This window comes from Colobus angolensis, unplaced genomic scaffold, assembly GCF_000951035.1.
Source record: "Colobus angolensis palliatus isolate OR3802 unplaced genomic scaffold, Cang.pa_1.0 Scaffold63, whole genome shotgun sequence".
Lineage (NCBI taxonomy): Eukaryota > Metazoa > Chordata > Mammalia > Primates > Cercopithecidae > Colobus > Colobus angolensis.
This window is the reverse complement of record NW_012119932.1, coordinates 1,120,491-1,144,760: the sequence shown is the minus strand read 5'-3', so window position 1 is coordinate 1,144,760 and position 24,270 is coordinate 1,120,491. Positions and strand designations below refer to the sequence as shown.

At 37.4% G+C, this 24,270-nt stretch overlaps 1 protein-coding gene across 1 annotated transcript in view; it reads left to right on the top strand.

The window, feature by feature from the left end:
* Nucleotides 1-24,270, top strand: part of GPR158 (G protein-coupled receptor 158) — a 438,191-nt gene that overhangs the window by 276,229 nt on the left and 137,692 nt on the right. Inside the window, exon 5 of the mRNA XM_011963821.1 lies at nucleotides 10,022-10,090. Coding sequence (XP_011819211.1) covers nucleotides 10,022-10,090 — 69 coding nt within the window. The remainder of the gene's footprint in view (nucleotides 1-10,021; nucleotides 10,091-24,270) is intronic.

Here is a 24,270-nt window from a genome sequence, read left to right as displayed (position 1 = left end):
TCCCATTCTGTAGGTTGCCTGTTCACTCTGATGGTAGTTTCTTTTGCTGTGCAGAAGCTCTTTAGTTTAATTAGATCTCATTTGTCAATTTTGGCTTTTGTTGCCATTGCTTTTGGTGTTTTACTTAGCAGTCGGGTGAAACTGAGGAATAACTTGTGAAGTCTGTTGGATTTCTCTAAATATAAAGTACATTTTATGTTTTAAAAAATGACTGATGTCAAACTCACTAATATTTGAGTTTATCTGAGTGTAAGAAAGAGGGATGTTTTGAAAGGGTAATCAAATGTTTTCTGTCAATAGTGTCACATTTTTAAATATCTAATAAAATTTTAGAGTTTAATTTTTATTCTATTAGGATTTTTCATGGGGGAGTATTTGTCCTTTTAATAGTCTAATTTTTGTTTGACAAACAATGTTAATAGCTATGTGTGTGTGTGTGTGTGTGTGTGTGTGAGAGAGAGAGAGATGGCACGATCTCAGCTCACTGCAACCTCCGCCTCCCGGGTTCAGGCAATTCTCCTGCCTCAACCTCCCATTTTACAGGTGCCCACCACCATGCCTGGCGATTTTTGTTGTTGTTGTTGTATTTTTAGTAGAGACGGAAGTTTCACCATGTTGGCCAGGCTGGTCTTGAACTCCTGACCTCAGGTGATCCACCGGCCTTGGCCTTCCAAAGTGCTGGGATTACAAGTGTGAGCCACTGTGCCTGGCCTGTTAATAGCTTTTAATGAACAGTAGACGTCTAAGAAAATGACATTGTGTGCTTCTGTAATTTTATACCACTGTATTTAAGAATGGTAACCCATCAAGGCAAGATCTCTTTATGTGGTATTTTTGACTGTATGACTTCTGTATGCTTTAATTTCATTTAGATTATTTATTTAAGTGAAATATAAGTTACGCTATGTAGTACTATTGGAAGACAAAGGAATTTGAAGGTCACAAATAGATGACAGAGAAGTAAAAAGCTAATTTTGCATATTTTTACAATGAAGCCATTGGAAAAATGAGGCCAAGTAAGGACATAATCATTCATATCTTAGGAATGTATTTTAAAGGCTTCTTAGCCAGAAAAGGGATCTGAAAGATAGGGAGAAGGCTGATAACAAATGTTTGGGTGCTAAATTGCTTTTGGTCATGTATATGAGGGATAAGCTAAGTTAAGGGTATCAAAGCATTCCCTCTCCTGCATCTAAATTATTCTGCCTCTCTGCAACTGTAGTGAGTCAGCAATTTTGAGACATAAAATCAGATGAAACTGGAGGAGAATACATTTAAGTGTGCACATTATTTGAAACAAAGCAAAACGAATTGACAAGCATCTCATGTAAATTTTGAAAACAAAACAACAACAACAAAAAATCACCACAACCATGGGAAGTTTCTGCCCAGCAATAGATGGTAAATCATAATAATTAATGACTTGTTATTTCTAATTTCACATGTATGTAAAATCATTAATTTTTTATGTAGTGTGCCATACTGTTGTAAAGAACATAAAACTATGTATAAATCAATGTGAAGTTTATTTTTTGATAAATTTACTTTTCAAAAAGGTCTTATTAAACTGTTCATGTATAAATTGCACTGTATGAAAAAATGGGCTTTCTGATGAAGTCTTACAAGTTAGAAAGAATACCTACTTAAGGCAATATGAAAATTTCTTTTAGTGTTTTAGTTAAGACTGTCAGGAATTTAAAATTGACTAGGAATTTTTTTTTTGGAGACGGAGCCTCGCTCTGTTGCCCAGGCTGGAGTGCAGTGGCCGGATCTCTGCTCACTGCAAGCTCCGCCTCCCAGGTTCACACCATTCTCCTGCCTCAGCCTCCTGAGTAGCTGGGACGACTACAGGCGCCCGCCACCAGGCCCGGCTAATTTTTTTGTATTTTTAGTAGGGACGGGATTTTACCATGTTAGCCAGGATGGTCTCGATCCCCTGACCTCGTGATTTGCCCACCTCGGCCTCCCAAAGTGCTGGGATTACAGGCGTGAGCCACCACTCCCGGCCGTAAACTTTTTATAACACCTGAACCAAACCCTTACTTGTAATTTATTTTTAAGTAGTTTGGTAGTGTTACATGTTTTTGTTATTATATTATTACATATTCTGTTCTTGTTAGTTTGGGTAAGAAAATCACTGAGGAAATCTCACTGAATTGGGAACCAGTAGCTGTAGAAGACAGGACTGTTCTGGCATTGATCAGCTGAGTGAGCTTCGCTTCTCTGCTGACTTCATTTCCTCTGTCTGTACTTGACAGATTCATGAAGAACTACCGTTGACTGAGCCCCTGCTCTGTGCCAGACAGCATTATTGCCAATCTTTGCAACAATATACACCTGGGCATTATTACACCCATCTTATAAATGAAGAAACTGAAGCTCAAAGGTTAAACAACTTACCCAAGATCTCACAGCTAATTAATGGTTAATACCAAAGTTCCAGACCATCTAGTGATCAAATCTGTGTAGTTTAATCCATCAATTTGTAATTCTCTGAATTACATACATTTTACTTTCGGAGTCTCTGCCATGACCCTATCTCTTCATTTTTATAAAAATAGCTTTTTTCCTGCTGAGAATTCTCCTAAAAACCTAAAATTGATTTTAACTGACCACATTTTATACAATTGTACCTTGACAAATTTTTCTAAATTTGATTGGTTTTTAAATATTTTATCATAGATCTTAACAAAAGCTAACTACATGCAGTCTTTCAAACTGGATGTAGTCTATTCTTTTCCATTTATGTAATTGTTAATAAAATTATTGAAAGATAGTGTCCTCATACCTCTCAATGTTAAGATTCTCTTTAGGATCACCTTTTACATTTTTTTTTCCATCCATATTGTGTAATTATTTTATCGGGTGTTTGTCAGGTTTCATATGAAGTCCCTTTGTCCATGAATTTCTCCTTGAAAGAGCATAATTTTAAAAGAAAAAGTACAGCTCATAAGTTTTTCATCTTGCTTGCATTGGTATATCTTTTTTAAAAGGATATAGATTTATACAGTCTTGGTTTGTCATTCAAACTTATGCTAGTTCATCTCTTTCAAAATATAATTCTATTGTTCTCTTATATTTTCCTCATAGATGCTGGGTCCAACTATATAAAAATATATTCATGTTCAGAGGTTTCTTTTGTAATAGAAACTCTAAATGTTGTAAGGCTAAAGAAATCAGCAGTGACCAAAACATAGCTGCCCTGTTTTAGCAAGATATACGTTAATTTCCCCAGAGGTTAAAACTGTTTTAAAAATATAAATGAAGTGGTTAGTCCCCATAGAATCAGGAAAATAATAATAAACCATTTTAATTACTTCTAAAAATGCAGCCTTGAGCATTCTTCTCTTGTTATATCCAATGACTAAGCTTCCTCTGGATGCTTATATCCCAGGCAAATCTTCTATGGCGGTTACAACTGTGCTTCATCTTATGTTTCTATACTTGGCATCCAAACATGGAATTTAGAAATTTACTTTGATATAATTTGATAGAAATTGGTATAATTTGACATTTTTTTTTTTTTTTTTGTCTGTGGGTTTGATATCTGGCTGTTATAAACCTCCATAAGTCAGTTCTGAAAGTTTACAAAGTAGGGAAGTTGGGATGGAAATGGAGTAAGGTAGAATATACTCGCCTCTATTGTAAACTTGGGAGGTATATTTATTAGGGTTTATGGGTTCCAAACCAGAGAGTTAGGCTCAATGATAATACCTCCAGCTTTATATTCACCTGCAAAAATTATAAGATACAGTCTTTGGTGATTACATGAATCAGCTGGTGCCAAATAAAAATTCATTAAAGAATATTAAACGAAGGGCTTTGCTTAGACTTATTGCATAATATTTTGCATATTACAATACCAAATCAGAGATTTTCTGTTTTTTTGTTTTTTTTCCTCCTCTTTTGAGATGGAGTCTTGCTCTGTTGCCAAGGCTAGAGTATAGTGGCTTGATCTGGGCTCACTGCAACCTCTGCCTCCCAAGTTCAAGTGATTTTCCTACCTCAGCCTCCCGAGTAGCTGGGACTACAGGCACCTGCCACCACGCCCAGCAAATTTTTGTATTTTTAGTAGAGACAGGGTTTCACCATATTGGCCAGGCTGGTCCTGAACTCCTGACCTCAACTGATCCGTCCACCTCGGCCTCCCAAAATGCTGGGATTACAGGCTTGAGCCACCATGCCCAGCCTAAAATCATAGATTTTCAAATAGTTGGGTTGACACAAAGGTTTTTAAAAATTTATTTATTAAAGTATACTGCATAGCAATAAATGACTACCTCTCCTTCAAAGATATTAACATATTTCCAGGTAAGTTGATCTATCCCCAAATCTACCCTTTTCCGGAAAAAACAAACAAACAAACATTGTTATCAACTTAGTATGTATCCTCCAGACATCTGTTTGGTGTGTATATGTATACAGACATATCTTATTTTATTGCACTTTGCTTTATTGTGCTTGACAGATACCGTGTCTTACAAATTAAAGGTTTGTGGCAACTGTACACTGAGAAAATCTATCATAGCCATTTTTCCAACAACATGTGCTCACTTTGTATCTCTGTGTCACATTTTGGTAATTCTTGCAATATTTCAACAAATGCTTTTAGTATTATATCTGTTGTGGTGATCTGTGATTACTGATCTTAGATGTTACTATTGTAATTGTTTTGAAACGCCATGAACTGCACCCACGTAAGACGGTGAACTTAAGTGATCAGTGTTGAATGTGTTCTGACTGTTCCACAACTAGCAATTCCTCCATCTTCCTCCCTCTCCTCAGCCCTCTTTATTCCCTGAGACATAACAATGTTGAAATTAGGTCAATTAATCATCCTAAAATGGCCTTTAGTGTTCAAGTGAAAGGAAGAGTCATATATCACTCACTTTAAATCAAAAGCTAGAAGTGATTGAGCTTAGTAAGAAAGACATAGTGGAGGCTGGCTTGCACTCAATAACCAATTTGTAAATACAAAGGAAAAATTATTGATGGGAATTAAAAATGCTACTCCAGTGAACGCATGTATGATAAGAAAGCAAAACAGCCTTATTGCTGATATGGAGAAAGTTTGAGTACTCTAGATAGAAGATTGAACCAGTCACAACGCTGCCTTAAGCCGAAACCTAATCCAAAGCAAGGGCCTAACTCTCTTCAATTCTGTGAAGGCTGACACTGTTGAGGAAACTACAGAAGAAAAGTTAGCAGCTAGCAGAGGTTGGTTCATGAGGTACAAGGAAAGCAGCCATCTCCATAACATAAAAGTGTAAAGTGAAGCAGCAAGTGCTGATGGAGAAGCTGCAGCAGGTCATCAAGAAGATCTAGCTAAGATCATCAATGAAGGTAGCTACAAGAAACAACAGATATTCAGTGTCGATGAAATAGCCCTCTAGTGGAAGAAGATGCCATCTAGGACTTTCATAGCTAGAGAGGAGAAGTCAATGCCTGGCTTCAAAACTTCAAATGAAAGATTGACCCTAACATAAGTTAGGGGCAAATGCAACTAGTGACTTTTAAGTTAAGCCAATGCTCATTGATCATTCTGAAGGTCCTAGGGGCCTTAAGAATTATGCTAAAGCAACTCTGCCTGTGCTGTAAAAATGTAACAACAAAGCTTGGATGTGATAGCATACCTATTTATAGCATGATTTACTGGATATTTTAAGCCCACTGATGAGACTTACTGCTCAGAAAAAGATTCCTTTCAAAACATTACTGCTCATTGACAATGCACATAGTCACCCAAGAGCTCTGATGGAGATATGCAAGGAGATTAACGTTGTTTTCATGCCCACTAACGCAGCATTCATTCTACTGCCCAAGGATTAAGGAGTTAGGCTTTCATATCTTCTTATTTAAGAAACACATTTTGTAAGGCAATTGTTGCCATAGTGATTCATCTGATAGATCTGGGCAAAGTAAACTGAAAACCTCTGAAAAGGATTCACTATTCTAGATGCCATTGAGAACATTTATGATTCATGGAAGGAGATCAAAATATCAACATTAACAAGAGTTTGGAAAACGTTGGTTCTAACCCTCATGGATGACTTTGAGGCATTCAAGACTTCAGTGAAGGAACTAATTGCAGATATGGTGAAAATAGCAAAAGAATTAGAATTAGCAGTGGAGCCTGAACATGTGTCTGAGTTACCATAAATCTCATGATAAAACTTGAATGAATGAGGAGTTGCGTCTCATGGATGAGCAAACAAGTAGTTTTTTCAGATGTAATCCACTCCTGGTGAAGATGCTATGGACATTGTTGAAATGACAACAAAGGATTTAGAATATTACATTATTATAGTTAAGAGGATTGACTCCAATTTTGAAAGAACTTCCACTGTAGGTAACATGCTATCAAACAGCATCACATGCCACAAAGAAATCTCATGAAAGGAAGAGCCAACTGGTACAGCAAACTTCATTGTTTTCCTATTTTAAGAAATTGCCACAGCCATCCGAAGCTTCCAGTAGCCACCAACCTTATCAGTCAGCAGCCATCAACATGGAGGCAAGACCTTCCCCCAGCAAAAAAGATTAGAACCTGATGAAGCCTCAGATGATTATTAGTATTTTTCAGCCATAAAGTATTTTTTCCTTAAGGCAAGTACATTATTTTTTAGACATAATGCCATTGCATACTTAATAGACTACACTATAGTGTAAATATAACTTTTATATGCACCGGAAAACCACAAAATTTGTGTGATTCACTTTATTTTGGTACTTGATTTATTGCTGTGGTCTGAAACCAAACCCAAAATATTTCTGAGGTTTGCCTAGATGGATGGATGGATGGATGGACAGACAGATATATAGATGAGGTATGCCTGGATAGAGAAAATGTATAGTGTTGTTTTATGTGTGTGTGTTTTGTATAAATAGTGTCATACTGCGTATTACTGATCATCTTTCAATTAAGATTTTTATAAGTTTCCCAGTTAACAACTCTGGTTATAGTTTCATATCACCATTTCTATCTCAGGCATAACTGTGAAGGAGATGACTCTTTTTCTTGGTCTCTGTTATTTTGCTCATTATCTCTCTCATCGATCTTCAATTTTCAACCTCCCCCACCCCCCGTACACATTTAGTGTCTTTTCTGTCCTTCCTCACCCTACCAGTGAGACGCTAAACAAGATTCCTATATTTTGCTTTGAACTTGTCAATGTATTACAAAATTTTATATTAGTCCTGGTACCAAGCATAAAATAAAAGGCGCTGTGCCAGTTAGAAGATTTTCTAGTACCAGTAAGATAGTGGAGGAAATATTTTGGGGAGCATGGGTCTCTTCTCTCTCTTAAAATCTCACCCATTCAGTTCCTGCTCATTCTGCGAGGGCACAAAGCCAGCTCTTCCAAATAATATTTTGAGAGAAAAAACGTGCACATTTTGAACAGAACTTACACTTTATTATGGAACAACTTGTCAGAGTTCCAATCTGTAATCTGAAATTATGGGCTCCTCTGCTTAGCCAGGAGCAAGGCAGTGAACTCTTAAGAAGATTGTTCAACAATTACAAATGAAAAAGAGACAGATTATTTGCTCTGAGAAAATATAAAAACATGTACTCCTGCTGCTGTTATGTGGTGGTGATGGTTGTGACACTGCTACCAAGCCTACTGGACCTAAAATCTCAAGAGATATTGCAGGATGGAAGAGGCCATCAAACCATAGCCTGACCACAGCCCTGGGAAGGAACTGTTGGTCCCCTGCTAGAGGCATTCGTCTCCTTTTGGGTCATTTTGGATAACAAGCATTAAACAAAATTTGACTGTCAGCGATATATTCCTTCTAGTTTTCAAATCATCCTGTTGCTGTTCTCTACCTTGAAGAATACGTACCTACTTATTAAGTACCAGGTACAATGCCAGCCATTTTGCATACTTCGTATTTAATAAATCTGTCAGATTTGATAAGGTAAAGATTAAAATACCCATCTTATGGGTGAGACCATTGAAGTTCAAGGTTGCCTAATGCAAAGTGGTTATTTCATCATTCAAACTGAGAGGGAGTTAACTCCAAAGGCTGTCTTCTTCACTGTACCTTGCAGCAGCTTTTCATGTCCTCTTATTCACTCAACCAATAGTGTACAAATTATTTTACAGACAGTCATGTATAATATTTTGGATTTTCATTTTTTGTGTCTTTTTTGGGAAAGTTTAAAAAATAAGCTTCATAATTAGGCATACTATGCAAATGTACCTTGCCACTTTGGGAATTCTGCCAGCCAAAACCCATTTAAATGCTTGCTGATAGAAATTTTCTTTTCACCAAAAGCACCTGCTATCTAACATAATGACCAATAGCAAGAAGCCACTCAAATAATCAAGGCTGTTCACTGACTAAACTTGTTTCTCTATTCCCAAATTCTTAAATTAATGCAAGCGCTGAGTTTTTCTGAGGGGTTACACAAAGTATTTCTATGTATTTAACAATGCCCCACAGGGATTTTTGGAAGGGCAATTAGAATTTTTTCTCTCTGGGTATCCAGTTGTCTGACGGTTCTTTTATATAATGCACTACTGTGGTTTGGCCTTTCAGAATTTTTTTATTGTTACAAAATTAGTTATTACCACTGCAAATTATTTCCTGTTAAGATACTTACACCACGTATAATTTCTGTATACATTTTGTATTATATTTAGTGAAAACACAGCATGCCTAAAATGACCTCCTTCTGTGTTTATAGTATTAATTAATATATTTGCTCTATATTGATGCTTGAATTCATGAAGGCAAAATTTATTGTAGAAAATAAGATTGATTTTTCTGGTCTTTCGTTTCTTGCCTCAATTCTAAGAATTTTGCTTTGAGAAGATAAGGCCATTTTAAGTCTAACAAAATATCTTAAGGTTATTAGACATATTCATGCCGAGCAAACTATTCAGAAATGTATTTGAAAATCAAATCAACTAATTCTTTTGAATTTTGAGTAAAGAATAATATGTATGCATGTTCACAAGGTGAGACACCCCTGTTATTTAATGTGATTTATATTGTTCACATAATGAAGCTGTGTTTGTGAGTTTTAGGGGTTATATTTTAGCATGGGGGGAAGATATGAAGACTTCAAGATCTTGTGCATGTGCTTTTTTTAAATCCACCAACACTATCCCACAGGTATTTGTGAAATAGTTTACGGATAGCATTCAATATGCACTGGTGGCTCATATTTTAGAAATATAGGCAAGATCTCATTTGTAAATTTCTTGGATTGAAAGTGAAGGACTAACTGGCTAAGTTGGCTGGACTTCCTGGGTCAATAGGGACTTCCCTAAGGGAACTTTCCCCTAAGCCAAATTGAGTCATAGCTGCAAGCTAAGGAATTGAAACCTCAACCAATCAAAGGCGAGTTTAAGCTCTAGCCACAGCCTGATGTTTTTAACCAATCAGGCCCACCAACCCACAAGTGGATAGAAAATAAGCTAATTCTATACGACAGAAAAAGGAAAAGGGGAGGGGTCATAAAGGGGATATAAGCATAAGACACCCAAGCCGGAAACGGCAATCCTTCCGGGACACCTTTCACCGTGTGGAAGCTTTACTTTCACTTTCGCATTAATAAATCTTGCCGCCGCACACTCTTTGGGTCTGCCCATTTCTCTAATCGAGCTGTATCACTCGCCTCTGTGGTTGGTCCAAGGCTTCATTCCCTGAAGCCTGTGAGACCACGAACCCTTTGATGGAGAAAAGACCTTCAATCGGCAGAAGACTTCTCGGCACAAAAGTATCTTCAGGATAGTGTTCTTAGCTGCTTAGACTGTTCAGTGATTCAAATTTTAGAGAACAAAACCTCATGAAGCCACTGGTGATATTATTAAGCCTATCATCACCTTTATAATCAGTCTTTTTGCATGTTTGTTTTTTACCCACCTGAATACTAACCAATTTTCATTTATTTATTTAATTTCCCCCAAAGAATGCTGTCCTACTGCCTTGTGGCATTTTCACAATAACATAATTCTCCAGGCTTAGAAATGTAAGTTAGTAATGACGTTTTTATTTTGTTTTCCAGAGCATCCGGGCATCGGGCCTTATCCTGTTGGAAACGATCCTTTTTGGGTCTCTGCTCCTATACTTTCCAGTAAGTAACATAACTATGTTTTTAAAGTAGACATTTATTTTGTGTTGCATACTGTAAAACTACTGTTTGCACGCACACACACGCAAACACACCCTGGTGTTACCAGGAAGTGCAGGAGTTCTTGGCTCTTACTTGAGAGAAAGAATTTGGCCAAAAGACAATTAGTAAAGTAAGCAAATTTTTATTGAAGGAAAGGTGTTGATGAAAAGAGTCAAACTCTAAAATATTTGAAGAGATTTAATCTGAGCCAAATATGAGAGACCATGGCCCCTGATACAGCCCTGGGGAGGTTGTGAGAGCATGTGCTCAAGGTGGTTGGGGTGCAGCTTGGTTTTATATGTTTTAGGGAGGCGTGAGACTTCAGTCAGATTCATTTGAGAAATATGTTGGTTTGGTCCAGAAAGGCAGGACAATTTGAAGTTTGGGGGACTTCCAGACTATAGGTAAATTAAAACATTTTCTGGTTGACAATTGATTGAATTTGTCTAAAGACCTGGGATCAATAGAAAGGAAATGTTCAGTTTAAGATAAAAGACTGTGGAGACCAAGATTCTTTTGAAGTCTCATAGTGGCTGCCCTTAGAGACGATAGATGACAGATGTCTCCTATTCAGACTGTTAAAAGTTGCTAGACACTCAGTTAATATCTTCAGGATTGGGAGGGTCAGGAAGAAAAACATCTAGCTATGTTAATAGAGATTCTTTACAGATGCAGATTTTCCCTCACAATGGACAGTTTTGCAGGGCCCTTTGAAAATATGGCACAGAAACATGTTTGGGGGTAAAAATATTTTGATTTTCTTCTTTGTCACATAATGTTACACCAGAGTCAGATTGGAAAGTAAGACATGAGATATAGGGTTAAATAAAACCTGATGAGAATTTATGGTTTGTAGGGCATGACTCCCCAGACTCCTCAGATAGGAATTTGTGCAAGATAAAAGAAATCAGAGCTTGGTCTTCAACGTACACGTCAAGAGAAGAGTGGGTTGATCTGGGTGGAAAGTAGTAGCAGAGAACAGTACATTCAGAAACACAGGGCAAAGCTGGCTCCTTGAAAGAGGATGAGCCAGCAGCTCCAAGAGTTCTGCATTGCTGTTTTTGTTATGTCAGACCCTTTAAGTTCCTGTTGGTGTCTCAAGTCTCTGCCTTTGTCTCTGATTAGTTTCCCACTTCTGCCTCGAGTTCCCACCCAGTTCCCGCCCCAGGTTGGTAGGATTTTCCCTTGCTATCTGTTGATGTACATGTGCGGTCTAGCATTACATACGAATTCTACCTAATGGCAGCATTGCTCCTTACCACCATCCCAGGAAGGTCATATCGTGGTTAAATCTGTACTTATTGCACTTGCGTATCTCTTAGGAATTTCTCCTTTGCCCTCTTTCCCTCTTCTCAGCATGTAGCTAGTTACATTCTGACAGGTTAACTGCAGAATGAGTGATCACTGGGCATCTTAAGGGGTGTTTGGGGGCATTCCTTTCTACATAGGTATTTCCCCCTCTCTCTGCTCATATCTAGCATGCAACCTCTGGGGTGCGAAATTTTTTGGACTTCCCTTTTTCAGAGGCTCCCCGCTGGTGCTCATGTCTGGCTATCTGCCTACTCTAATGCAAGTGCTTTACAGATATTTAAATCCTGGTTTTTACCATTTGAGTGACCTTAGACAAGTTCCTTAACATTCCTAAACCCTGTTTTTTCTCTTATAAAATGGAGCTAATTATACTTTTCTTTGCAAATTTGTGAGGAAGGTTAAATGCTTAAGTGTGACTACATATGAAAGGCAAATATATGCATATGTATACAAATGTATTGGTATGTATGCATGATATGTACAAATAAGTATCGCTTTCCTTCTTCCTTCCCTTCTACCTGAATCAGAATCATGAGACATACCAATTAATGTTGGAAAAATTGAAATTGTTACATAGTAAAGTAAGCATGATGAAATAAATGTATGTATGGTGCTAGTGGCTTAGATAATCATAGTGGACTCTAGCGTACCAGTAACATGTCTGAAACCAGAAGATAAGTACTGACTTGACAAATTCAACTCAGCCAACTTATGTTCAGTGGTTATTGTGTGCCAAGCACTATGCTAATTTCTGGGAATACTCTATGGGCAAGACAACTTGATTTCTCCTTTCAAGAAGCTTACAGTGTAGAGGAAGAGATGAGTTAATGCAAACAATGGTAATACAATGTGACAAACACTAAGAAAGCAGTAAAGACAGGATGCTGTGGAGGCACTTAGGAGAGATACCTAATCAAGTTTAGGAATAAAATATCCCTTGGCAGAGACCTGAAAGGTGAGTAGGTGTAAGAGAAGGAAAGGTAGGGCTGCCAGGACACTAGATTCTTTTTGGTTTTTGTCTTACCTCACTCCCTGCTCCATCTCAGCCTGCTTTGTTGATTCTTCATCTTAACTCCCACTTCTTCATACTTGAATGCCTCAGGACTGAGTTCTTATAGCTTTTCTTAATGTACATTCTCACTTGGTGATCTCATCTAGCCGCAAAGTTTAAGTACTATTTATATGCCAAAGACTGCCAAATTTATATCTCCAGCCCAAACCTTTCTCCTGAGCTCCCAGCTCATATTCAGCTGCTTAGGCAACCACTCCATTGGCACATTCAACAGAATTCCTTATCATGTTCTCAACTGAAGCACTGATCTCTCCCTCAGATTCAGCCTTCCAGTGTCCACTGATGGCAGCTCTATCCTTCTAGTTACTCAGGCCAAAAGCCTAGGAGTCATTATTGATACCACTCTTTCTCTCACGTTACAAAACCTTTAAAGATACAGCAAGAATTGACCAGGTGCAGTGGCTCACGCCTGTAATCCCAGTGCTTTGGGAGGCCGAGGTGGGTGGATCACAAGGTCAGGAGATTGAGACCATCCTGGCTAACATGGTGAAACTCTATCTCTACTAAAAATACAAAAAACTAGCCAGGCACAGTGGCGGGCGCCTATAGTCCCAGCTACTTGGGTGGCTGAGGCAGGAGAATGGCATGAACCTGGGAGGCGGAGGTTGTAGTGAGCTGAGATGGCACCACTGTATTCCAGCCTGGGCGACAGAGCGAGACTCTGTCTCAAAACAAAAACAAAAACAAAAACTGCCCCCTCTATAACATTTTCTAATCCTTTTCCTGCACTCAATGTTTAGATCGAGTGTTTTTTATTCAGGTCTCGAATAAATTTTTCTATTTATTCTTAAAATGGAGATATATTTACATATAATCAGTGCTATGATCTGACTCTGTCCTCCAAAATTTATGTGTTAGAAACTTAATCTCCAATGCAATGGTGTTGGGAAGTGGGGTATTTTGGGAGGTGTTTAGAACCCTCATGAATGGGTTAATGCCCTTACATGTAAAAGGGCTTGGTGGAGGGAGTTTGGCCCTTTCTGTTCTTCTTCCTTCCACACAGCAAGAAGGCTCTCACTAGAAACAAGATGCTGACACTTTGATCTTGCATTTTTCAGCCTCCAACACTGTGAGAAATAAATTTCTATTCTTTATAAATTACACAGTTTCAGGTATTTTGTTATAGCAGCACAAACAGACTTAGACAATCAGTATTAATTTTTTCATAAAGTCATCCCTATTAAGTTTTCTAATTTTCTAGCATAGAGTTATGCATAGTAATTAGTAACAGAAGCAATGCAGCAGTATAAAGACCGAGTGTTTATTATTGGTACACTTCTTGTATAAATGGGGTGTCATGCATCTTAACATTTAATCTTTCCCACAGAACCCTATGGCAGATATTTAACCAAAGTCATCAGATCACCTAATAAATAATGAAATATCTGAAATGACCTCAGTAACCTGATGAGAAACTTTAATTATCTGAATATCTGTTGCTACTATTATCTTTTTTCTGAACCTCTGCTATTTTAAAATCAATTTTCCACCCAGTAGCCAGAGGGATTTAAAAATGTCAAATCTAGTCTGTCACCTCTTTGGTGTCTTCTTTTGACATGTTAGGTATACTGTGGTTTTTGCCCACCTCCCCAGCCTTATCTTATATTACCTTTCTTCTCACTTTCTGCTCTCCAACCACCCTGACCTTATTTCAGTTCTCAAATAAAACATGATCTCTTTCATTAAGATATAATAATGGTCTCAAACAATGTCCACAATCCTAATCCCTGGAACCTGTTTGAATATGTTAGCTTACATGGAAAAATGGACTTTACTGATATGATTATGTTAAAGACTGAGATGAGGAAATTATCCTGGATTGTCTGGGTGTGACCATGGATCCTAAGTGAAAAGAGGGAAGCAGAAGAGAGAGAACCAAATAGATGACATGGTGAAAAAGATTGGCTGGTATTGCCAACTTTGAAGATAGATGAGGGAGGTTGCAAGCCCAGGAATGCAGGCTGCCTCTAGAGACTGGAAAAGGCAAGTAAATAAGTTCTTCCCTAGCTCTACAAGGAAGGCAGCTCTGCCAACACCTTGATTTTAGTTCCTAAGACTCATTTTGGGCATAGGACCTCCAGAACTGTTAAATAGTAAGTCTATGTTGTTTAAAGCCACTAAGTGCATGACACTATGTTATAGTGGCTATAGGAAACTAATATACCTCTTGTCGTAGGACCTCTTCACCTACTTTTTTTTGGTTTTGAAGAATTTTCCTCTTTTCCTTTTCCTCACCGCTACCCTACTGTCCTTTAGGCTAATGAGCATATAATCACCTTCTAGATTTGTACATAAGTATCACTTTTTCAGGAATGCTTTCCTTGACCCCTAATCTGAGTCAGATTCCTGGCAATAACTTCTCATGGAATCCTGCTCTTTTTGACAACACCTATTTCAGTTTGTAATTACACATTCAAAAGTCTGATTATTTGATAATATCATTCTTTTGCACAGATATTAAATCCTGTGAAAGTAGGGCACATTTCTATCTTGCTCAGCACTGCATCTGCAGCAATTAGACCAGTGCCTGTCACCATAGTAGAAGCACAGTAAATAGGCATGGAATGAGTGAATAAGTTATACTTAGGTGAACTTAGAAATGTACCCCAAGCTAGTGCCTACTGTCCTGTTGAAGCACCCTCCAAAGACTCTGCTTTCTTTGTGGAAGACTGAGAATGAGGGCCCTTATTTATATTTATTTAGCACCTGCAGTTAGGCAATAAAAACACTTTCTCATGTTATTTTTGGGACTTAGCAGAAGTTCAGTTCATTTTGACTTCTAATATTCATACTTATTCAAAACAAGTGGTTGTATTAATGAGCACAGTCCTATAATCTGTAGAAGAATTGTAAAGCTTCTTAAATAGAAATACTCTAGGAAAGTATGACATTTGAAAGAATAGCCAAGTGTCAGGTTACTAAATGTTAAAAGCAATTACCAGGGAACCTTTCCTTGACTGAGATTCAATTTTGAAAGATATCTGATTGACCTGTACTTATGGTGATAACAGATACAGAGAACTGACACATTAAAAGAAAAAGACTGTACTTCATGATAATTCTAATATGCTTGTAAGGAAAAAAACAAAAACAGAGGCTTACCAAACAAATTCTACTCAACAGAAACATTAGGATACCTCATACTATTGACTTCATGCTTAACTAGCTATTTTATCTTTCAGAACATAAATTCTTTTTGTAATGGCTCGAGATAATAACTCTGTACTTTGGTTTTAATTTAGGGCTTATGCTCTGAAGATAGAAAGGACCATGTTACTTAATAAAGATTTGGGTGTAACATAAGATACCAGGGGAAAAGGAGATTAAAGGCGAAGAATAACCTGTTGTTGGACTGGACACATTGGCTTCATTTGGTTTTGTGGAAACAAATTTATAACTTTTGCCCAGAATTTTGCTATAAGGAAGACCCGTATTAAGTGGTTAAGGTGACTAAGTAAACCAAATATAGCCAAAAATCTAATAAGTTGGTGGTATAGATGTGACCAGTATCTTTTTGGTTTGTTAAATACCTTACATACTTTCCATGTTCTTGGTGTGGACTTTACTAGAATTTTTCATGAAAGTTCTACTAGGAGGTTACAATTTTTTTAAAGCATACTTGCATAAAATAGAATTGCTTTTAGGGCTAGCTAACTCCATGGAAGTAGGCTTTGTGGATATTCGCTGTTCTACTGAGTTATGCAATGAGCCTTTTCTTCTTTATATGCTGCATATTGTTGTTCAGATTTGCAAGAATTAAGGTTATTTTTGCCTTTTCTAAGCAATCTTAGACTACAGACGATTTCATAACAATGCTTATATTGGAAAGTCCAAATTAGAGATTATCATCATTGTGCAGATGAGGACAAACCAAAATCTGACTAAATTTAGCATTGTTATATTGGGTAGCAGAGAGCCGAAGCATTCAAGCATTTTCTTACAGATTCTCAAAAGAGACGCATGATTTGAAGTCCATACATTTGTGAACAGTGATCACTGTTCATAATCACCTAGCAACTTTTGTATAATTTATAAAAGAAAGAAAAGAGAATTTTAAGAAAAAACTAAAGTTTATTTTTTGTTAAATTACATTTAAAGAGACATTTATGGATTTATAAAGCACATTCTTTATAATTTAAAATCTAGGAGTTTGTTCTGCATTGACTAAACCATCAGTTTCATTTAATAAGGGTTTTTTTTTTTCTTTCCCCTCTAACCTTGGTTACTTTATTTGGTTGGTAGATATGTCTTCCCGTAAAGAACTCCAACGCATATGTAAATAATACTTATGTTTAGGTTGTTCCTCCCTACCTCAGTCTTATAAGAAGAATCACCGAGTATTAGAACTAGAAGGGTCACCATTTACAACTCAATCTTTCTCCAAAAGAGAGACAGAGAGAGATTATGATTCAGATTCATCCACTTTTTTTTTCAGCTAGGTAATGAGAAAGCCAAGAATTAAATCCATTCTCTTAACTTCTGGTCTGCTGTTCTTTTCACTGCACGGCAGTACTTCTCACAGAGGATACAAATGTGATATTCAAATGACATCAAACGGGAGGCTGGGAAGGCACATGTTGTACCCCTTCACCAGTCACCCTTCCTCATTAGGAAACAAAAGGCACAGAGGATGACTGAAACCAGGAATCAATTCATAATGGCTCAGGGTTTGCTTCTAAGACCCAATATAAATTGCTGAGGAGCTTGGATGGACCATGTTATTGAGCCATCTGAAGTTTCTGATATTCAGCCATCTTACCGATAAAAAAGGCAATTTTATGTTCCAGACTAACATCAGGTTGGTTTTAGTGGCATAGAACCTATGTCAGTTGTGAGATTGTTTTCTTCAATGATTGGCCCAAAACCTACAACTAAAACTTAAGACATTTTTTAACTACAATTTTTTCCAATGTAGAAAAAACCCATCCAGAGCATAGGTATTGCCCAGAAGCAGAAGGAAAATAAGAGAATGTGATCCCATGTTACAGCTTAAAGGAAGGTAGGTAAAGGAAAGAGTTGAAAGTGGAAAGGAAGAATGAAACAATGAGAATATAGCTAAAGCAGCCAAATTTTAATCCATTACTATGATTGTTGATTTTCATTGCTAAAATTACTTTAGATTTGGCCAGCGAGAACCCTTTTAGGCTGGCTCCTGTATCCTTTTGATATGACTCCATCGTTCTTTGAGCACTTTCCTATGTTCTAGTGCAACAGAACATTCCAAACTAGTTTTATACTTCACTCCCCCAACCCTGTAATCTGTATTTTCTCCAGAGAGCCCTGATTCTTTTTAGAGCAAAATGGTAGCATTTCATTTCTGTGACAGATTGACTTCCATGACAGACAACAGAAAGTTCCCCAAGCTTTACAAGTAGACTATGGTTTTTAAACTGATCCGTAGAATCCATCTCATTTGGTGTCCTTTAGAACCTTTTGGATTGATACAAGAGAAAAAGAAAAAAATGAAATTGGAAAGAAAGTTAAATACTTATGAACATAACATTACGATCAGGGACACAATAGTATGGGGATAGCCATTTTATGCCAGCATAGCTCAGAAACTATGGGAATAGTAGACTCTTAATCCCCAAACTATTGGAGGATTTCAGGAATACTGGCTCACATAGAGGGCAAAAGACATCAGAGATCTGGACTTTCCAGGAAGCTTGAAGAATGGGATGCCAAGACACTTTGTTCTCTTCTATAATGTAGGTTAGAGAAATAGAAGAAATAGCCATAGATGCCAAGAAGTTCTGTGTAGTTCCATTTATCCACTTGGCTTGTCTCCTTTTCTGTACTCAACCCATCAGAGAGAAGTCTGATCATTGGTAGGAGTGGCTGTCAACATGTAAAGGCATGGAGGTTGCCCAGTGTGCATATTCTAGGATATATGGTTAAGAGCCTTACTCCAATCAGTGATGTATGAGGAATTAACCAATAATCTTCCTTTCATTGAAAGAATTTTAATAAACTTGGCCTTAAGAAATTAAGAGCTGAAATCTTGGTTTTAGTTTGTCAGTGAAAAGCAACAGGTTATCGTCTTTGCTGCAATAAACACCAATTAGAGAATGCCTCTTGAAAATACCTTGTTGCTTTAGTGAAATATAATAATCCCTCATTATTTACAAAGTAGAACAAAATTAAAGAACACAATGAAAGAGGTAAAAGATCAACTAAAGTCATTATCATCCAGAAATACATATATCTACACACACACATACACACATATATACACATATATACATGTATGTGTATATATACATGTATATATGTGTATATATGTGTGTATGTGTGTGTATATGTGTGTATATATGTATACATATATATGTGTATATGTGTGTATATATATATACACACATATAGAGAGAGAGAAGAAAGAAATGGATGGATGGTGGATTAATGCATGAGATTTTATAAAAGATACTAATTGTAATCTTTATTAGTTTAACAAAACCCAGATATTACTGATTTTTAGATTAATATGTTTTACAATAAGCATTATTGGTTCTGAAAGATCTTTCTAAAGTTAAAAAAATTGTAATTTAAAAGGTTGGGCTAATTATTTTTTATTTAGCTATATGTTTCAACTTTAGACAGTATCGCTTGACTCCAGTTATGACAGCTAAGAAATTGAACTCAAATACAGTTCTTTTCGTCCTTTCTTTGTATCTAGTGGCTGAATATTATTGGGTCTTGAAGATAGCCTGATTTCTCTCTCCTGTAGATGACCTGATATTTCTTTCCAGATTCTAATAATAAAAGTCATTTTTTAGTCAGGCTGGAGTGCAGTGGTACAATCTTGGCTCACTGCAACCTCCACCTCCCGGGTTCCAATGATTCTCCTGCCTCACCCTCCCAAGAAGCTGGGATTACAGGCACCCGCCACCTCGCCCAGCTAGTTTTTGTATTTTTAATAGAGATGACTTTTCACCATGTTGGCCAGGCTGGTCTCAAACACCTGACCCTCAATTGATCCACCCACCTTGGCCTCTCATAGTGCTAGGATTACAGGTATGAGCCACCACGCCCGGCCTGAATTTATTGTTCTTTATCATTTTATTTTAATCATGATATTCCCTTTAAATACATAGATTTAAGACCCCTTTTATTTCTAGATTTATCTTTAATTTTCTTCTGTTATTTTCTCCTTCATGGTACATAAGTTATGGGTACATCACATTTATCTCTAATCTTTCTAGTCATTTGTATAGCTTTGTCCTTTTACATTTTATTTTGTGTGGTTTCCTCAAGTCTTTATTCTATGACCTTTACAGCAATTTCAGTTATGTTTATCCTGCATGAGTCGATTCTGATATATCTGTGACCTCTCCAATGTTTTTGTTTTATTTTCATTTTTCTCCTCTATCTACATCCCTGCTTTCTAGGAGCCATTTTATCTCTTTCTTTGTTTTTCTTATCTCTTCTTTACTCTCTAGTATCTTTTTCTTTGAGTTGATTTGTTAGAAGGAACATGTTTTTTATAATTTCTTTGAGGCCATGAGAATTACCTACTTGAACCTTTATCTGTTTTATTTGATAATGTCCCTTTTGTTAACATTCCTTATCTGCCCCCTTCCCACCAATATTTAAACAAAGAGTCTGCCATGGTGGTTCTCTGATTTTTATTCATTTTTATTATAAGCATTCTTTTTCATTATGGTAAAATATACATGACATAAAACTTACCACTGTAACTATTTTAAATGTACAATTCAGTGGCTTTAAATACATTCACAGTGTTGTGCAGCCATCGCTATTATCTATTTCCAAAACTTTTTCATCATCTCAAACTACAACTCTGTATTCATTAAACGATAATTTCCCATTCCCTCTTCCCCCAGCCTTTGAACTTCTGTTATACTTTGTTTCTATGATATTTTGCCTTTTCCAGGCCCCTCACATAAGCAGAATCACACAACATTTATTCTTTTCTCCCTGGCTTGTTTCATTTGCCATAATGTTTTCAAGCTTTATCTATCTTGTAGCATGTATCTGAAGTTCATTCCTTTATGTGGCTTAATAATACTTTATTATAGATATATACCACATTTTGTTGATTCATCCCTCGCTGGACACTTAGGCTGTTTTCACCTTTGGGCTGTTGTCAATAACGCTTGTTGTATTTCTCTGTATACATAGAGTGGCCATGAACTCTACCCCAGCCCTGATGGGGCGTTTGGGATTGTCATGGATGTTTACCATCTGCCTTTTCAGGAGATACTCTTTTATCCTGGTGGACAGCCTGCTTCCTGAGTGTCCAGCCTGTGACCAGGTGTCCCTTTCATCAGTTATTAATACTGGAAGACACCTTCGTGTCTCTTCCCTGAGTTTATTTCTGCCAAGATAGCCACTCTCCAGAAGAACCTCCGTCAGGAGAAAATTGGGCTGAAGTGTGTCAGTCAGTCAGACACATAGGAGGCAACACAACAAAATAAATAACAGAAGCAGTTTATTACTTACAGGTTCATGAGTGATGAGGGGTACCAGGAAGAGCTGAGGGAAAGGTCACAGGGATAATGAGCTCAACCAGCAGGTGGGGAGCCAGACAGAGACAGACCTATGGACTGAGACCTTTACTGGGGTACAGAGTGTCATCCAAGCAGATTTCCTGCTGGGAATTCCAGTTGGTGAGTTTCAAGCAAGCAGGCATGTATTCCGTAGTATCATGGTGTGGCCACTGCACGCCAAGCTGCAGTTTCTGCATTTATGTGGATTATGGGGGTCAGTGAGATGAGTAAAATAGAGTCGACTATATGTCCCAAGAAAATGATCGTCAGGACGTGATGTATAAACCATATATCTGGATTGACCACCTTAAGGTACTAGGAGAGGGCAGGGAGCTAGAAATTGTGTCAAGGATAACTGGGACCTGTTCCATGTATGAGAAAGTTAAACCTATATTCAAAATGCATGCTGAGGCAACATCAAATTATAGGAATTTACTGCATGCTGCTATGAACATTAGTGTATAAGTATCTGTTTGAATCCCTGATTTCAATTTTTTGGGTCTATGCCTAGAAGTGGAATTGCTGCATCATATGGTAAATCTATGTTTAATTTTTTGAGAAATCGCCAAACTCTTTTCCAAAGTGGCTGCACCATTTTCCATCCCGCCAGCAATGCAGAGTGTTTCAACTTCTCCATATCCACACCAAGACTTGTTATTTTCCATTTTATATTTTTATAGTAGCCATCCATATGAGTGTGAATTGGTAGCTCATTGTGGTTTGGATTTTCTATTTTTGATTTTTGAATGAGGCAGATTTTTAGGGTGTCTGTTTTATACATAGTCATGTAGAGAACTGGGTGGAGGGGAACAGATTGAGGCTATTCCATCATTTTGAAATCACATGGAGCCTCAGATTTTCAGGCTGTGTTATAATCTGGTGCTTTGACTTCCTGCTCGACCATACCTTAGCTCTGGCTATCTTCTTTAGCTAGTGTACCACACAGGTACATAAACAAAGATGACCTGTCTCTAAATCTTCCACCAATCTGGGATGATGCTTTTTCTACCAGAAAATTCCCTAGCTCTGCTTTGACCTTCCATGCTCTAAAATCCTATTTTTTTTTTTTTTTAAGAGACAGGGTCTCTATTGCCCAGGCTGGGGTGCAGTGGCATGATCATAGCTCCCTGCACCCTCAGACTTCTGGGCTTAAGTGATCCTTCCACCTCAGACTATTAAGTAGCTGGGACTATAGGTGTATGCCACCACACCTGCTACTTTCTAAATATTTTTAGAGATGGGGTATTGCTATATTGGCCAGGCTAGTCTTGATCCCCTGGCCTTATGTAATCCTCTCACCTTGGCCTCCCAAAAAACTGAGATTACAAGCATGAACCACTGTGCCTGGCTTAAAATTCAATTCTCTAATGAACAGATTGTGGTTTCAGGACTGGAACAAGGCTTCCTGCTGAACTCTGAAGCAGGCATGTAAGAATTCTCTGTCTCCTTTCCTTTTGGTACAGCTATAACTCAGTTCTTGGGTCTTTTCTCTTTTCCCGTATGATCTCATCCATTCTCATAGCTTAATATACTCTGCATGCCAACACCACCCAAATTTATATCTCCAGCTCAAATCTCTTTTTTGAATTCAAGACTTGTATGTACATCTATCTATTCAAAATCTCTACATGGAGTCTGATAGACATTGCAGTTAATTCATCTGAAACTTAACTTCTAATCCCACCACCACCACCACCAAACCTGCTCTTCCAGCAAGTTCCCTAATTCCAGCTAACAATTTTTTTTTTCTCTGTTTCTCAGGACAAAATCTCGGAGTCATCTTGACTTCCTTTTGTCTCTCATGTCACATATCTAACTCATCAGGAAGTCCTCTTGGTTCAACTTTCAAAACATATCAATAACCTAACCATTACGTATTACTCTCACTGTTGTCACTCCTGCCTGAGTCACCGTCATTGAGTATTAGGTTATTAATACAACCCTTTAACTAGTCTCCCTATTCTTCACTCTTGGCCTGTTATAGTCTATTTTCAACACAGCAACAATAAATCCTTTTTTAAACTTAGGTAGTGTTACTCCTACTCAAAACCCTGCAGTAGCTCCCTATTTCATTCAGAGTGAAACTTACAGACCTAAAAGATCTACATGATCTGCTCCTGTAACACTATCTCTTCACCCTGCTCATCTTTTCTAGTAACACTGGGCTCTTCATTGTTCTCAAACAGACCAGGCACACTCCCACCTCAAAGTGCTTGCACTGACTATTGCTTTCATCTGGAACTTGCTTCATCCCCTTCTTCATGTCTTTGCTAAAATATATGCTTCTTGATGAAGCTCACCCCGACTACCCTACTTTAAATTGCAGCCTGCCCCACTCCTCACAGTACTTCTGTTCTCTCATCCTGCTCTTTTTGCATAGAATTGACCACTTTTTACATGCTGTGTTACTTTATTATCTTTATTTCTTACACATACGTTTTTATTGTTTTTTTTTTTTCTGTTCTCCTCACCTCACCCAAGAATTTAAATTCTCAAGGCAAAAATTTAAATCCACTACTGTTTTTCAGCACCTGAAACAGTGTCTGATACATACTCGATGCTTAAAAAATATTAGTAAACATTTTTCAGACATTTCTTCATCGATTAATGTATGGAGTATGGCTCTTTCCTTGTATTATTAATAACAAATTCTTGTACCTTTTAAAATTTCTTTTTGATGCTTTAAGTTATAATCAGATTTTTTAAGTTGTAAATCTTTCAAGACCAGGACCACGTCTGCTGCATCTATTTCCATCACAGCACTTAAAAAGTTTGTTGAATTTCAATATAATTTTAACTAAAGCAATTATACACATGCAGCACACAGAATATAAATGTATAGCTCGGCATCTCTGTTTTTATCTTTGTGTCTCTCTTGCGAAATCTTTATCTCTAATTTCCCTATGGGCTCATAGAAAAGACCGATAATAAAGAGACTGGAATTCTAACCTATAACATTCTATGTAATCTGGCTGTTCTTCACCCACCTAAAGCCCTACCTCCGTGCTCCGTTCCCTCTGCCACAGCAATTCTGATCTGTTTGCTCTCCCTTGAACATGCCTGGCACACACACTGCAGCCTTGGCATTGTCTGCTTCCTCTTCCTAGAGCACTCTTAGCCCACGTATCTCCATGGCTCACATTCTCATCTTCTTTAAAGCTTTGCTGAAATGTCACTTCTCATTGAAAGGAAGTTAAGGAACTCATTATTTTGGAATAAGCAAGGAAAGGTTAACTCAAAACTTGTAACTT